The sequence below is a fragment of the Hyla sarda genome, chromosome 8, assembly GCF_029499605.1.
Source record: "Hyla sarda isolate aHylSar1 chromosome 8, aHylSar1.hap1, whole genome shotgun sequence".
Taxonomy (NCBI): domain Eukaryota; kingdom Metazoa; phylum Chordata; class Amphibia; order Anura; family Hylidae; genus Hyla; species Hyla sarda.
The window spans coordinates 38,062,987-38,078,819 of NC_079196.1; the positions used below are offsets into that span (position 1 = coordinate 38,062,987).

Sequence of the window (15,833 nt, forward strand, 5' to 3'; positions counted from 1 at the left end):
ACGGTTGCTAAAATGGACAGAGATGTCGGCAGAGAGCACTGTGCTCGTGATGTCATCAGTGTTCCAAAAAGAAAGGAATTTCCTCTGTAGCATTCAGCAGCTAATAAGTACTGGAAGGATTAAGATTTTTTCATAGAAGCAATTTACAAACATGTTTAACTTTCTGCCACAAGTTGATTTAAAAGAAAAAAGATTTTCACCGGAGTACCCTTTAACTTTCACTACAGAACTCCTTTTAGAGGGGGGTCTCAAAAAGAGACATACACACAAATGATACATAGTTATGCAATACTAATATTAAACTACATCTATAGGGACTGCAGGGGAATTTATTTTACCGTCACTCATATAGAGATGTATTCAGAAGTCATGGCGCAACAGCTTCTCTTCGTTTTTCTTTCATAATTTAATCAAACAGGAAATAATTTACCGACCACAAAACCAGTGTTAGAAATATCACAATACATTTTTGGCTAAACAAATTAGGTTAATAGGTTCGGTCTTTGCTAGATAATAAAACAGGAAGTCTATGTTAAGAAACTAGGAATTTAAGCATTTTATTTTGTTAAATGAATCGTGGTTGGAAACCGCCAAACAGCCCTGAGTTTCCTGATCCAGTTAAAGTAAAACGGTCATCTGTTCACCCACACTAAACCCAATACAGTGGCCCCTCAAGTTACAATATTAATTGGTTCCAGGACGACTATTGTATGTTGAAACCATCGTATGTTGAGACCAGAACTCTATGGAAACCTGGTAATTGGTTCTGAAGCCACCAAAGTGTCATCCAAAAATAGGAAAAAGTGAGGATTAAAGAAAAAATAAGTAGATAACTGATATAGATAAAGCAAATCCTTACATATAAAAGTAAGAAAGATCTGCTGGGAGCTGTAATCGCTGTCTATGTCAGTGTTTCCCAACCAGGGTGCCTCCAGCTGTTGCAAAACTACAACTCCCAGCATGCCCGGACAGCCGTTGGCTGTCCGGGCATGCTGGGAGTTGTAGTTTTGCAACAGCTGGAGGCACCCTGGTTGGGAAACAATGGTTTATGTAGGGGGCAGGAGCGTCTTCAGGGTCCAATACAGTACACACAGTGTCCCAAATGGAGCCGTCCTTACTTGGTGTCCAAAGCAGCAGCTAAACCTGGCACAGGTAAGGAGTAGTACAGAACTTGTAGTTCCCTGGTTCCCTAGTTCCCTGTACTGTAGGGGGCACTACCAGATACCAGTGAGTGCACATGCTTCAGTAATAGAGGTGATTTACCAGTGAATGCCCATTCTGATTGGTCAGTTCCTCCAGTTGTGACACGTTTCACAGATCTGGACTGTCTGTACATTGTATGTTGAGTCTGGTTTCAAGTTACGATGGTCCAGAAAAGACCATTGTATGTTGAAACTATTGTATGTTGAGGCCATTGTAAGTTGAGGGATCACAGTACACCTGGTTATAGTGTGGGTGAACAGGAGACCGATGAGGGGTTAATGGGTTAAATCGGCATCCATCTTCAGTGAATTGCACACTGGAGGGGGCCCGGCAGCTCAATATGAATATTCACCCGACACAATGAATATGCAAATTGAGCTGCCGGGCCCGCCTCCAGAGAGCAATTCACTGAAGATGGAAGAAGATCTTCGGAGGGACAGATCTCCGGAGTGCAGGTATGTATTTAACCCATTAACCCCCTCATCGGTCTCCTGTTCACCCACACAGGTGTATTGGGTTTAATGTAGGTGAACAGATGACCGTTTTCCTTTAGGGTTAGTAACGAGAGAGTATAGTAGTATTGGGGGAGAAGGGGGGGTCAAATATTAATATCATCAGAAGAATAGTAGGTAGATTCCAGGACAATGGTGCAATGTCTTCATCAATATGGATCTTGTAACTAGTACTAAATTTTATTAAATGTTTAAACCATTTCGAGGCTATTGAGAGTTTTTATACCCTTTGTTGTCGTCATTTGATGTATTGAGGCAAAAAGATGCTCAGATCTGGGTCAAGGCACTTAAGGAATTTTCACATATTTCCTCCGGTTTAGTAATGGCGGTTTTTGTAAGTATAAGTCATTGTCACTACAGATTCATCATGGACTCAAACTCATCAATCCGCTGCTTCGTGTTTCCTTTCCGGATTTTGCGGTACGATACAGTGTCATATCTGGAGTAGCTGTTTCTGGAGATATCTGGTCTGTTTCCAGCTATTTCATTAGGTTCTAGATGTCTGCCGCTTGGACTAACCGCTAGGGCCTGCTGGGGTCCATTGTCTTGCTCATCATATAACCCATCCCCGTATTCGGTGTCGGTCTCTATGGACGTATTTTCTTCCTCTGTATCTTCTGTGCCAGCTTCGCTCGGTTGGTGGCTATGCTGATACAGTAAGATGTCTGGCGTTTCCGGTATACCGCCATCTTGATCTTCGTCCTGTTTATTTACGTCTTCTAAACTTGAAAGTGGAGCTGGGTCACCATCAATTTCTGTGTGAAATCAAAGAATTTAATATTTATTATTTAGTTTGTTTACTAATACAGCATGCGAAATGTATCTGTGATATTTCCTGATTAACATATTCCTATTAGGGCTCGTTCACATATGCGTTTGGAGCTTTGTTCGTGGAATACGTTCAAATAACGTAAGTTACACAAAGAAAAGAATACTGCAGGTCCGTTTTATTTCTCCACTCAACTCCAGCAAAGCAACAGACACCAGAGGGAAAACCAAAACATCCCATTCAAAGTCCATGGGACCCATTGGTGTGGGTTGTGCAACGGACCGATTCAGCTCCATTTTGAGACCACAAGCTTCCTGAACAGTTTAAAGTAGATAGTGCACAGCCTGTATAACAGTGTTTAATGTTGTGTCCCCTCAAAATAACCCAACACACAGCTAATAATGTCTAAACCTTGGCGAATAAAGTAAGTGGAAATGTCCAAAGTGAGCCCAAAGTGTCAATATTTTGTGTGGCTGCCATTATTGTCCAGCACTGGCTTAAAGGACATCTGCAGAAAAAACAACTTATCCCCTATCCACAGGATAGGGGATAAGTGTCTGATTGCGGGGTGTCCGACTGCTGGGAACCCCCACGATCTCCAACGGGGCCCCCGCATTGCTGCGCTGTGCACCGGCTAATGCGTATAGCGTCAACCTCACCAAGGTCGACGGTGCGCCCCCTCCCCATACAGCTCTATGAGAGGCGGGGAGGCATAAATGCTGCATCCCCGCCTCTCCAATAGAGATACATAGAGGGAGCATGTCGGCCGCAACATCATGTTGCGGCCAACACGCCTCCTACGCGGGAGAACCGCGGCCAGAGATTGCTAGGGTCTCAGCGTTCGGACCCCCCCCCCCCACGATCAGGCACTTATCCCCTATCCTGTGAATAGGGGATAAGTTGTTTTTGCTGCAGATTTCCTTTAAGCCTCTTGGGCATGGAGTTCACCAGTCTTAAGTTTGCTTGTCTTCAATAAACTTTGCTTCATCTTTAGAAGAGGCTTCCAATAGCCATGCAAACCAATTTGATGTAGTGTGCGGCGTATGGTCTAAGCACTGACAGGCTGACCCTCACCCCTTCAACCTCTGCAGCAATGCAGGCAGCACTCATACGTGTATTTCCCAAAGGAAACCTCTGGATGTGACACTGAGCATATACACACAACTTCTTTGGTCTACTATGGCAAGGCCTGTTCTGAGTGAAAACTGTTCTATGAAACCGTAATATGGTCTTGTCTACCAAGCTTCAGCTCAGTTTCGGGGTCTTGGCAATCTTGTGATAGCCTAGGCCATCTAGGCCATCTTTATGTACAATTCTTTATTTCACACCCTCAGAGAATTCTTTGCCCTGCTGTGCCATGTTACATTTCCAGTGACCAGTATAAGAGAGTGTGAGAGCTATAACACCAAATGTAAGACACCTGCTCCCCATTTACACCTGCGACCTTGTAACTCTAACAAGTCAAATGACATTGGGGAAGGGAAATGGCTAATTGGGCCCAATTTGACATTTTCACTTAGGGGTGCACTAACTTTTGTTGCCAAGGTTTAGATATAAATGGCTGGGTGTTTAGTTATTTTGAGGGGACACAACATTAAACACTGTTATACAGGCTGTGGTCACCTTAAAGTAGCTTCCAAGGCAGTGGTCTCCAACCTGTGGACCTCCAGATGTTGCAAAACTATAACACCCAACATCTAGAGGTCCACAGTATGGAGACCACTCTTCTAGGGTGAAGGTCACTGTGATTTTCATCTAGCTTTACTTGTTTAACCCACCTACTCTTGTTTGACATTCTTCATCCTTGGAGTCTTCAGGCTCTTTCTTATGGTTGTCTAACACATCTGGGATTTTTCCCGAAATAGTATTGTTCTCTCTTTTTTCCTCTGAAATAAAAAAAAAAAATCATATAGTGGCCATTAATGATAATAACTAGTTTCCTGAGACATATATAAAGGAGGACTTGATAGCTCATGGGGATAGTTCAACTGGGCGTAACCATTCCACTTGTCAATGGGGTGTGTCCCTTACTGTCCAATCAGTGTAGACAGTGTCAGACCTTGCAGGAATACACCTTATTGTCAATGGCAATGGTAACACCCAGTTATCAATGTATCCATACATTAATACAGTGTTTCCCAACCAGGGTGCCTCCATCTGTTGCCAAACTACAACTCCTAACATGCCCGGACAGCCAACGGCTGTCCGGGCATGCTGGGAGTTGTAGTTTTGCAACAGCTGGAGGCACCCTGGTTGGGAAACACTGCATTAATAATATTGAGGTAATAGTAATGGTCAAGAGCAGCCTCAGAATTTAAGTTATTTTATTTAGATAAAAACAAGTTTATACAAAAAACACCTTAGTTTAGTTTAAATATTTACATCCAAGGAAAAGTATGATATTGAACAGGACCCAATTGCCTATATTTAGTGTTTCCTTAAATGGGCACTGTCAGATACAATAACTTTTGATGTGTTATAAAGCATACAAAAACAATATGTTTTATAATTGCTTTCATCAGAAAATTTTTAGTATTTCATATTGAAAAAGCCAGTCCAAAAAGTGGCCACTAGGGGTCCTCCTGGGACTCATACCAATCCTGCAGTGTCCAGTGGTCATCGACACGTCATGGATATCATGAGTGATTGACAGGGCTGCACGCAGGTCCAGAGCTGAGCCGCGCGGCTAAAAGCGAAAGCAAAAGTTGCCGGCTAGCTCAGTCGGGCTGTTCGGGATAGCCGCGGCTAATCGCGGCATCCCGAACAGCTTACAGGACAGCGGGAGGGCCCCTTCCTGCCTCCTCGCTATCCGATCGCTGAATGACTGCTCAGTGCCTGAGATCCAGGCCTGAGCAGTCATGCGGCAGAATCGTTGATCACTGGTTTCTTATGAGAAACCAGTGATCAATGATGAAGATCAGTGTGTGCAGTGTTATAGGTCCCTATGGGATAACAATGATCAGTGTGTGCAGTGTTATAGGTCCCTATGGGATAACAATGATCAGTGTGTGCAGTGTTATAGGTCCCTATGGGACCTATAACACTGCAAAAAAAAGTGAATAAAGATCATTTAACTCCTCCCCTATTAAAAGTTTGAATCACCCCCCTTTTCCAATAAAAAAAAAAAAAAACACAGTGTAAATAAAAATAAACATATATGGTATCACCGCGTACAGAAATGTCCGAATTATAAAAATATATCATTAATTCAACCGCTTGGTCAATGGCGTGCGCGCAAAAAAATTCCGAAGTCCAAAATAGTGCATTTTTGGTCACTTTTTATATCAATAAGTCCTATCAATGCAAAAATGGTACCGTTAAAAACTTCAGATCACGGCGCAAAAAATGAGCCCTCATACCGCCCCATACACGGAAAAATAAATATAGGTCAGAAGGGGACAATTTTAAACGTATTAATTTTCCTGCATGTAGTTATGATTTTTTCTAGAAGTCCGACAAAATCAAACCTATATAAGTAGGGTGTCATTTTAATTGTATGGACCTACAGAATAAAGATAAGGTGTCATTTTTACCGAAAAATGTACTACGTAGAAACGGAAGCCCCCAAAAGTTACAAAACTGCGTTTTGTTTTTTTTTCAATTTTGTCGCACAATGATTTTTTTTTCCATTTCACCGTAGATTTTTGGGCAAAATGACTGATGTCATTACAAAGTAGAATTGGTGGCACAAAAAATAAGCCATCATATGGATTTTTAGGTGCAAAATTGAAAGAGTTCTGATTTTTTCTGAGTTCAAGGCAAGAAGCAAAATACAAAAATGCAAAAACGGAAAAACCCCTGGTCCTTAAGGGGTTAAGGACCGAGGGCGTATCCATACGCCTGTGGGAAATCCGATCCCCACCGCTAGCCGGTTGGGGACCGGAGCCGGATGCCTGCTGAAATCATTCAGCAGGCACCCTGGCACATCGCCCAGGGGGGTCCTGAGACCCCCCCCATGTCGGCGATCGGAGAAAATCACATGTCAATTCAGACATGCGATTTTCTCCAATTCCGGGCTGATCGGGTCTCTGGTGACCCGATCACCCGGAAAATAGGGCTGATCGGACCTGTCAGCAACAGCCCCGATCAGCCTAAAGGATAGGAGTGGGGTCGCAAAGCTGTGATCTACTCCTATCCCCTGGCATGGCAGCGCAGGACAGGGGGTTCCCATGGCAACCCCCCATTCTTCCCGCCCCTGGATGTCGAGGGACTCTGGGAAGAAGATGGAGGCCGTACCTGCAGGAGAAGATGCCTGGGGACCTGGGATCTTTGCTGGAGCCTGCTGGATCCTGATCAGGTAGGGAATCGACAGTGGGGGGGGGGGGGGAATTGAAAGTGAAAGTAAATCGATCTTTACTGTGGCAACCACTAGGGGGGCCAAACTGCAACTCCCAGCATGCCCAGACAGCCAAAGGCTGTCTGGGCATGCTGGGAGTTGTAGCTTTGCAACATCTGGAGGGTCACAGTTTGGAGACCACTGTTACAGTGGTGCCCAAACAGTAGCCCTCCAGATGTTGCCAAACTGCAAATCTCAGCATGCCTCGACTGCTCAGGCATGCTGGGAGTTGTAGTTCTGTCCCTTCAGATTTAGCAATTTTCAGGACATTTTTTAAAATTGCTGCTCTACTTTGAGGCCCTCTAATTTTTTTCAAAAAGCAAAAATATGTCCATTTTATGATGCCAACATAAAGTAGACATATTGTGTTTGTGAAGAAAAAAAAAATTTATTTGGAATATCCATTTTTCTTACAAGCAGAGAGCTTCAAAGTTAGAAAAATGCCAAATTTTCAAATTTTTCATGAAATTTGGGGATTTTTCACCAAAAAAGGATGCAATTAACGCGTAAATTTGCCACCAAAATAAAGTAGAATATGTCACGAAAAAACAATCTCAGAATCAGAATATTCAGTAAAAGCGTTTTCGCGTTATTAATTCGTAAAGTGACGGTGGTCATAATTGCGAAAAAGGGCTCAGTCCTTAAGGTGAAAAAGGGCTGCGTCCTTAAGGGGTTAATTTTAAGGCAAAATAATGTCTAAAACAAGGTCTGTAAAGAGAGTCTCCCTCACATATGAACAGTAATTTACATTTCCGCAAGCCAGGAAATAAAAAATGTATTGTTTGAGAGATGGATGTTTTAGTTGAACAGGTTTTTTTTTATTTTTATTTTTTATTACCTTTCACCTTTTTTATTTTGTTTTCATCACTTTGTCGAATATTTTTTTTAAACATGACACATGAAATTGTGAGATGTCGGCCATTGCTAACAATCTTATTGTTTCTTACATCTTTACCATTTCCTTTTTTGTACCTTAAAAAATATATCTGTTTGTTTCATATGAACAACTGCTTTATTTTTCCTTTTTTTACTTTTTTACTTTTTATGCCTTTAAACCTTTAAGGACCAGGCCCATTTTGGCCTTAAAAGTGTATTCTGGCCAAAAACATCTTATCCCCTATCGAAAGGATAGGGGATAAGATGTCTGGTCGCAGGAGGCCCGTTGCTGGGACCCCCGCGATCACCCTGCAGCAGCCCGCATTCTATGCATAGCTGCGTCTGAAGTTTCAGAAACCTCCGGGCTTCCGAGATGGGGACGTGACGTCACGCCACGCCCCCTCCATTCAATGCGGGCTGCTGCAGGGAGATCGCGGGAGGGTCCCAGCGGCGCCCCCCCCCCCCCCCCCCCCACAATCAGACATCTTATCCCCTTTCCTTTCAATAGGGGATAAGATGTTTTTGGCCGGAATAACCCTTTGAGGACCAGGCCAATTTTATTTTTGCATTTTCGTTTTTTCCTCCTCTCCTTCTAAAAATCATATCTCTTTTATATTTCTATCCGCGGACACATATGAGGGCTTGTTTTTTGCATCACCAATTTTACTTTGTAATGACATCACTTATTTTACGATAAAATGTACGGCGCAACCCTAAAAATATTATTTATGTGGAAAAATTGAATAGTAAACCACAATTTTGCAAATTTTGGAAGGTTTTGTTTTCACGCTGTACACTTTAAGGTAAAAATGACATGTTTTCTTTATTCTGTGGGTCAATACGATTAAAATGATATCCATGTTATATGCTTTTCCTTAATTGTACCACTTAAAAATAAATCTTAAACTATTTTAACAAAATTATTATGTTTGAAATTGCCCTATTTTGACCACCTTTAACTTTCTCATTTTTCCGTATATGGGGCAATATGAGGGCTAAGTTTTTGCGCTGTGATCTGTAGTTTTTATCGGTACCACTTTTGCTTAGGTTTTACTTTTTATTAAAAAAAATTGGTAATAAAATACGACAAAAAAAGTAACAATTTTGGACTTTTAATTTTTTTTTTAATTTATGCCGTTCACAGTACGGGATAATTAACAATATATTTTGATAGTTCAGACTTTTATGCACACGGAGATACCAAATATGTTTATTAATTATTTTTTTATGCTTTTTTGGGGGGTAAAATGGGAAAAACTGATGATTTACATTTTTATTGGGGAGAGGGGATTTTTCCCAATTTTTTACTTTTTTTTTGAATATTTTTTTAAATTTTTTATACACTTTAATAGTCCCCATAGGGGACTATTTATAGCAATCATTTGATTACTAATACTGTTCAGCCACCACGTCCCCTCCCATAGACTTGCACTGAGGGGGCGTGACATCACAAGGGTGCGGAGCCGTGACGTCCCGATACTCCGTCCCCTGCATTGCCCATCATCAGCTACAGAGCGATCCTCGCTCTGTACATCTGAGAAACGGGGGTGCTGCAGGAGAGATTACAGGGGTCCCATGAGGCGGGATCCCTGCGATCTAACATCTTATCCCCTATCCTTTTGATAGGGGATAAGATATTTAGCACCAGAGTACCCCATTCAGTGCTATGCATAGGACATAGCTCTGATCAGTGTTATCAGTGATCTTCTGCTCTGGTCTGCTCGATCTCAGACCAGAGCAGAAGACCCCTGGCGGCTGGAGGCAGGTGAGGGGACCTCCGGCCGCGATGCTGGATAATAGGATCCCTGCGGCAGCGCTGCGGGCGATCCGATCATCCATATAAAGTACCGCACTGCCGCAGATGCTGTGATCTGTATTGATCACGGCATCTGAGGGGTTAATGGTGGACATCTGCACGATCACGTCCACCATCATCACGTCCACCATTATCGGCAGGCCCCTGGCTGCTTATAGCAGCCGGGACCTGCTGCGCGGTCATGCTCACAGTCATGGCGGAGCATAAAAGTACATCATGGTGCGTTAAGTACCATGGCACCATGACGTACATTTACGTCAATTGTCAACAACATATTCGCCTGTCAACACAAGTTTGATTTTATTTCCATCATTTACACTTTCAAAATAACAGAAAACAAAAAAATCGCATCTGCAAAAGTTTGGGCACCCTGCAGAGTTAATATCTTGTACTGCCCCCTTTGGCAAGTATCACAGCTTGTAAACGCTTTTTGTAGCCAGCCAAGAGTCTTTAAATTCTTGTTTGAAGTATCTTTGCCCATTCTTCCATACAAAAGTCTTCCAGTTCTTTGAGATTTCTGAGCTGTCTGTCACGCACTGCTCTTATAAGATCTATCCATAGATTTTCAATTATGTTGAGGTCCGGAGATTGTGGAGGCCATGGCAAAACCTTCAGTTTACGCCTCTTTATGTAATCCCCCGTGGATTTCGAGGTGTGTTTAGGATCATTATCCATTTGTAGAAGCCATCCTCTCTTTAACATCAGCTTTTTCACAGATGGCATCAAGTTAGCATCCAAAATTTGCTGAAATTTTATTGAATCCATTTTTCCTTCTACTCGTGAGATGTTCCCTGTGCCACTGGCTGCAATACAACCCCAAAGCATGATTGATCCACCCCCATGCTTAACAGTTGGACAGAGGTTCTTTTCATTAAATTCTCTTCCCCTTCTTCTCCAAACGTACCTTTGCTCATTCCTGCCAAAAAGTTACATTTTAACCTCATCGGTCCACAGAACTTGTTTCCAAAAGGCATCAGGCTTGTCTATATGTCCATTTGCAAAGTTCAAATGCTGATTTTTGTTGTGAGAATGTAGAAGAGGTTTTCTTCTGATGACTCTTCTGTGAAGACCATATTTGTACAAGTATGTCTTTGTAGTGGAATAGTGTACCACAACTCCAGTGTCTGCTAGATCTTTCTGGAGGGATTGTGCAGTCAAACGTGGGTTTTGAATTGTTTTTCTCACAATCCTGTGAGCTGTTCTGTCTGATATTTTCTTGGTCTTCCAGATCTTGCTTTAACTTCAACTGTTTCTGATGACTGCCATTTCTTAAGTACATTCCGAACAGAGGATATTGACATCTGAAAACGTTTTGTTATCTTCTTACAGTCTTCTCCAGCTTTGTGAGCATCAACTATTTTCAGTTTCAGATTTCTAGGCAACTGCTTAGAAGAACCCATGGTGCTGATTGTTGGGGCAAGGTCAGATGAGTCTGGGCATTTAAAACCTTTGAGATTGACATCACCTGGTCTTCCCAGATGATGATTGAGAACAATCCATGACACTGGCAGGTCTCAGCTTTGCAAAGGGGGCAGTGCATGCTATAAATTCTGCAGGGTGCCCAAACTTTTGCAGACGCCATTTTTTTGTTTTCTGTTATTTTGAAAGTGAAAATGATGGAAATAAAATCCAACGTTTCTAATCTGTAATTTGTCTAATCTGTAATTTGATGCCTTTTGGAGATTTTTTCATCTTTCCTTGGCTTCTTTATGCACATGAATAGTTGATTTTGGAAATTAAAAAGAAAACTGCAATTTTGCTAATTTTGGAAGGTTTTGTTTTCACGCCATACAATTTACAGTAAAATGACATGTGTTCTTTATTCTGTGGGTCAATACAATTAAAATGATATTCATGATTACATACTTTTCTATTATTGTTGCGCTTAAAAAAATCGCAAACTTTTAACCAAATTAGTACGTTTAAAATCCCTTGATTTTGATGACCTATAACTTGATACAATATTTGTGTATATAAAACTTTTTATATATATATTAATTCTATACATAAAGTGCTATATATAGTCTATATACTGTAGCTGTGATAAGGGGATCTACAGCATTGCTGAGCGCTTTTACTACATACTGTACCTGTGATTTTTATATATTATATCGGCCCCATGCCATCTGGGCCATATAGAAATAGAATAAGACATTGGTATCTAAAGCGCTGTCGAGCACTTTCACTATTCACCACTCTCCCTCTCCGTGTAATAGAGTGTGATCTTTGTGACACATAGTGTCCCAACGGCCTGGCGCTGCCCGAGCAACAAAGAACTTGCTGGTACAAATTATCTGTACCTGCAGCGTTATCCATCTCACAAGTTACAGCCAAATGGATCATATGTTTTATATGTTTATAATACAAACTTTAGATTCAACCATCCATTCTCAATTTTATTTTCACTGTATTTTATGTGTCGCATCCAATACAAGGGCCCTGCAGAGGATGTTGTTTATAATTAGGCAATACATTCTTTTGTAATATATCTGATTCTCACTCTAAATTTTGTACTATTCTCTATTGCCCTCATTACCTAGTAGGACTGTTTCCATATATTTTTTCTTCTTAGTTCAGTTTGGCACATAGGGTAGTGTGTGACACAGTATTCTCAGTTTTGGGTCTTTTCGGTCTATGTAGAGCTCCCAGATTTTTGTTTTTTTTAATTTTGTTCTTCCTTCCCCTAATGGTGCCTGCAAGTAGCCAGAATTTGCTTATTTTAAGGGGATGTTCTACCATTAATATATTCCTTATTAATAGTATAGGGGATAAGTGTATGAATGCTGGGGTCTGAAAACTGGGACCCACCTTAATCTTGAGAACGTAGGTCCCATATTTACCACTGAAATAGAGAAGCAGTCGTTAGTGTGAAAAGCCTCAAAGGAAAGTATATGGCAGTGTATGGACAGTGTATGGACAGTGTATGGCAGTGTATGGATAGTGTATGGACAGGATATGGACAGTGTATGGACAGGATATGGACAGTGTATGGATAGTGTTCAGACAGTGTAAGGAAAGTGTATGAACAGGGTATGGACAGTGTATGGCAGTGTATGGACAGTGTATGGACAGTGTGTCACAGTGTATGGCAGTGTATGGGCAGTGTATGGCAGTGTATGGACAGTGTATGGCAGTGTATGGGCAGTGTATGGCAGTGTATGGCAGTGTATGGCAGTGTATGGACAGTGTATGGCAGTGTATGGGCAGTGTGTGGCAGTGTATGGACAGTGTGTGGCAGTGTATAGACAGTGTATAGCAGTGTATGGACAGTGTATGAACATTGTATGGACAGTGTATGGCAGAGTATGGACAGTGTATGGCAGTGTATGGACAGTGTATGAACATTGTATGGACAGAGTATGGACAGTGTATGGCAGAGTATGGACAGTGTATGGCAGTGTATGGACAGTGTATGAACATTGTATGGACAGAGTATGGACAGTGTATGGCAGTGTATGGACAGTGTAAGGAAAGTGTATGGCAGGATATGGACAGTGTAAGGAAAGTGTATGGCAGGGTATGGACAGTGTATGGACGGTGTATGGCAGTGTATGGACAGGGTATGGACAGTGAATGGACAGTGTATGGACAGGGTATGGACAGGGAATGGCAGTGTATGGACAGTGTAAGAAAGTGTATGGACATGGTATGGGCAGTGTACGGACAGTGTAAGAAAGTGTATGGACAGTGTATGGACAGTGTATGGGCAGTGTATGGACAGTGTATGGCAGGGTATGCCCAGTGTATGGACAGTGTATAGCAGTGTTTCGACAGTATATGGACAGTGCAGGCACATTGGTTGGGAAACACTCTATTAGGAGGTAAATTTACCTATGGAGCACTGTGTTAAAGGGAACCTTTCACATTGATAATCCTGTCCAATCTGTGGCCTCATGTTATAGAGCAGGAGGAGCTGAGCAGATAATATACAATACAGTAAAATCTGCAGGTATCATGTAATAGAGCAGGAGGAGCTGAGCAGATTATATATATACAATACAGTACAATCTGCAGGTATCATGTTATAGAGCAGGAGGAGCTGAGCAGATGATATATACAATACAGTACAATCTGCAGGTATCATGTTATAGAGCAGGAGGAGCTGAGCAGATGATATGTACAATACAGTACAATCTGCAGGTATCATGTTATAGAGCAGGAGGAGTTGAGCAGATGATATATACAATACAGTACAATCTGCAGATTGTACTGTATTGTATATATCATCTGCTCAGCTCCTCCTGCTCTATAACATGATACCTGCAGATTGTACTGTATTGTATATATCATCTGCTCAGCTCCTCCTGCTCTATAACATGATACCTGCAGATTGTACTGTATTGTATATATCATCTGCTCAGCTCCTCCTGCTCTATAACATGAGGCCACAGATTGGACAGGATTATCTATGTGACAGGTTCCCTTTAACACAGTGCTGCATAGATACATTTACCTCCTAATAGAGTGTTTCCCAACCAATGTGCCTGCAGCTATTGCAAAACTATAACTCCCAGCATGCCCATACTTTAAGGATACTATAGGATGAATATTCAACTCAGTTTCTTTTTGTATTTTAGCAACTTCCCTAAAACCCAATAATATTTGCAGTTCAAGTATTTTTTTTTGCGACTTTCACGCATACGTTCTTTATCAATAAGTAGTGTGGTCGAATTTACTTTTACAGTAGTAGCTGATTGATCAAATGAGGCTTTAAAAAAATTTTGCGCAATCTCGCTTTAAGCTATTTAGCTTTTTTGGGAAGACAGCAGGAAAAATGACTTGATTTACACAAACAATGACAATTAGATGTTTGTCGTTTACATTTACTGTATTAAGCAGCAAGATGTCACTGAACTAATATATACAGTCGCATACATTACCCATTGTACTAGGTCATCTACGTGAACACTAGTGTTGAGCGTGAATATTCGAAATGCACATTTTTACCGCGAATATTTAGAATATAGTGATATATATTCGTAATGACAAATATTCGTTTTTTTTTTAGCTTTGTATTTTTGCGAATATGCAAATTTTTATGCAAATATTTGCAAATATCCGCACTTCCAGTCAGAGGACACTGATCCCTCCCTTCATATAGGTGAAAGATATAATCGCACATGCGCACTATGCGAATTCCATTACGCATGTGAAGAAAAAGAGAACGAACATAGCGAATATGCAAATTTTGGAAACATAGGACGAATATTCCTCCATATATTCGCGAAATATCGCAAATTCGAATATGGCCTCTGCCGCTCATGACTAGTGAACACAAAAATATATATCAGAAGGAACCTTTTTGCCTTTAATGGGTCCACCATAGCCTATTACAGTGTTTCCCAACCAGGGGGCCTGGAGCTGTTGCAAATCTACAACTCCCAACATGCCCGGACAGCCTTCGGCTGTCCGGGCATGCTGGGAATTGTAGTTTTGCAGCAGCTGGGAGCACCCTGGTTGGGAAGCACTCACCTATGAACATGTCACTTGATGTATAAATGGTGGGAAAAGTGGAAACTCAGAATACTCTACCTTCTTCATTCTTGTCATTTAGATCCAAAGCTGGTGTATTCATTTTGTCTTCGAGGAGAACATCAGGACTTCCACTGCTAAACCCTGAGTTTCCTTGACTGGCCTTACTTTTAATGGCGGAGCCATTCTGGTCGATAACATCGGTCACTTGTACGGAAATTATTTCGGTCTTTTCATTCCCGTTACATTCGGAGACCTGGGCTTCTTCTGCCATAATGGACGTCTTCAAGGTGATTTGTAAATCCAGCAGCAAAAGGAAACAACTGCGCGAGATGTTGTCAGCAGGTAAAGCTGAAGACCACAGGATGGTTATCAGGCTTAGTAATCTTCTGGTAAGATCTCGGGGTTAAAAGTATAACATCCGAATGACATTATGAGGGGATATTGCACTTGCAGAGATGTCCTCCACCCTTAGAGTCTGGTATGGTTATAGTGGGCACATTTGCCTTTCTTTATAAGGGGAACACGTAACCCAATCGAGCTTTTGTCTAAGCAGCCAATGATTATTCTACAGCCTTCTGACCATGAGAGATTTTCTATTCTTTCAAGAATGGCCCTTTGTTCTTTCATTGTAAACAGCGGCACCAATTGTTCTTAATCTTTAATCCGTAGCAAGTGACCACTGCTAGTCACATTAGTGGTGAGCCACCCGCTTATAATTCACACTGGTTATTTTGTTCTGTTAATCGTTCCAGGAACGTCAGTAGACAAGGGCTTCATATTTGTAAGGCTAATCATTCCAGTGCTCACAGTAAACTTCTGGTACAAGATATAATTTATCCAACTGTG

The 15,833-nt window shown here is 41.6% G+C and overlaps 1 protein-coding gene across 1 annotated transcript; it reads right to left on the bottom strand.

Annotated features, from left to right (window-relative positions):
- Nucleotides 1-1,015: 1,015 nt before the first annotated feature.
- ERMN (ermin) lies at nt 1,016-15,459 on the bottom strand. Its single transcript, XM_056534425.1, has 3 exons — nt 15,045-15,459; nt 4,263-4,370; nt 1,016-2,470 (listed from the first exon to the last, which is right to left on the bottom strand). Exons 1-3 carry the CDS (start codon nt 15,256-15,258, stop codon nt 2,070-2,072), a joined length of 723 nt encoding a protein of 240 aa, XP_056390400.1. The 5' UTR covers nt 15,259-15,459; the 3' UTR covers nt 1,016-2,069.
- Nucleotides 15,460-15,833: the final 374 nt, after the last annotated feature.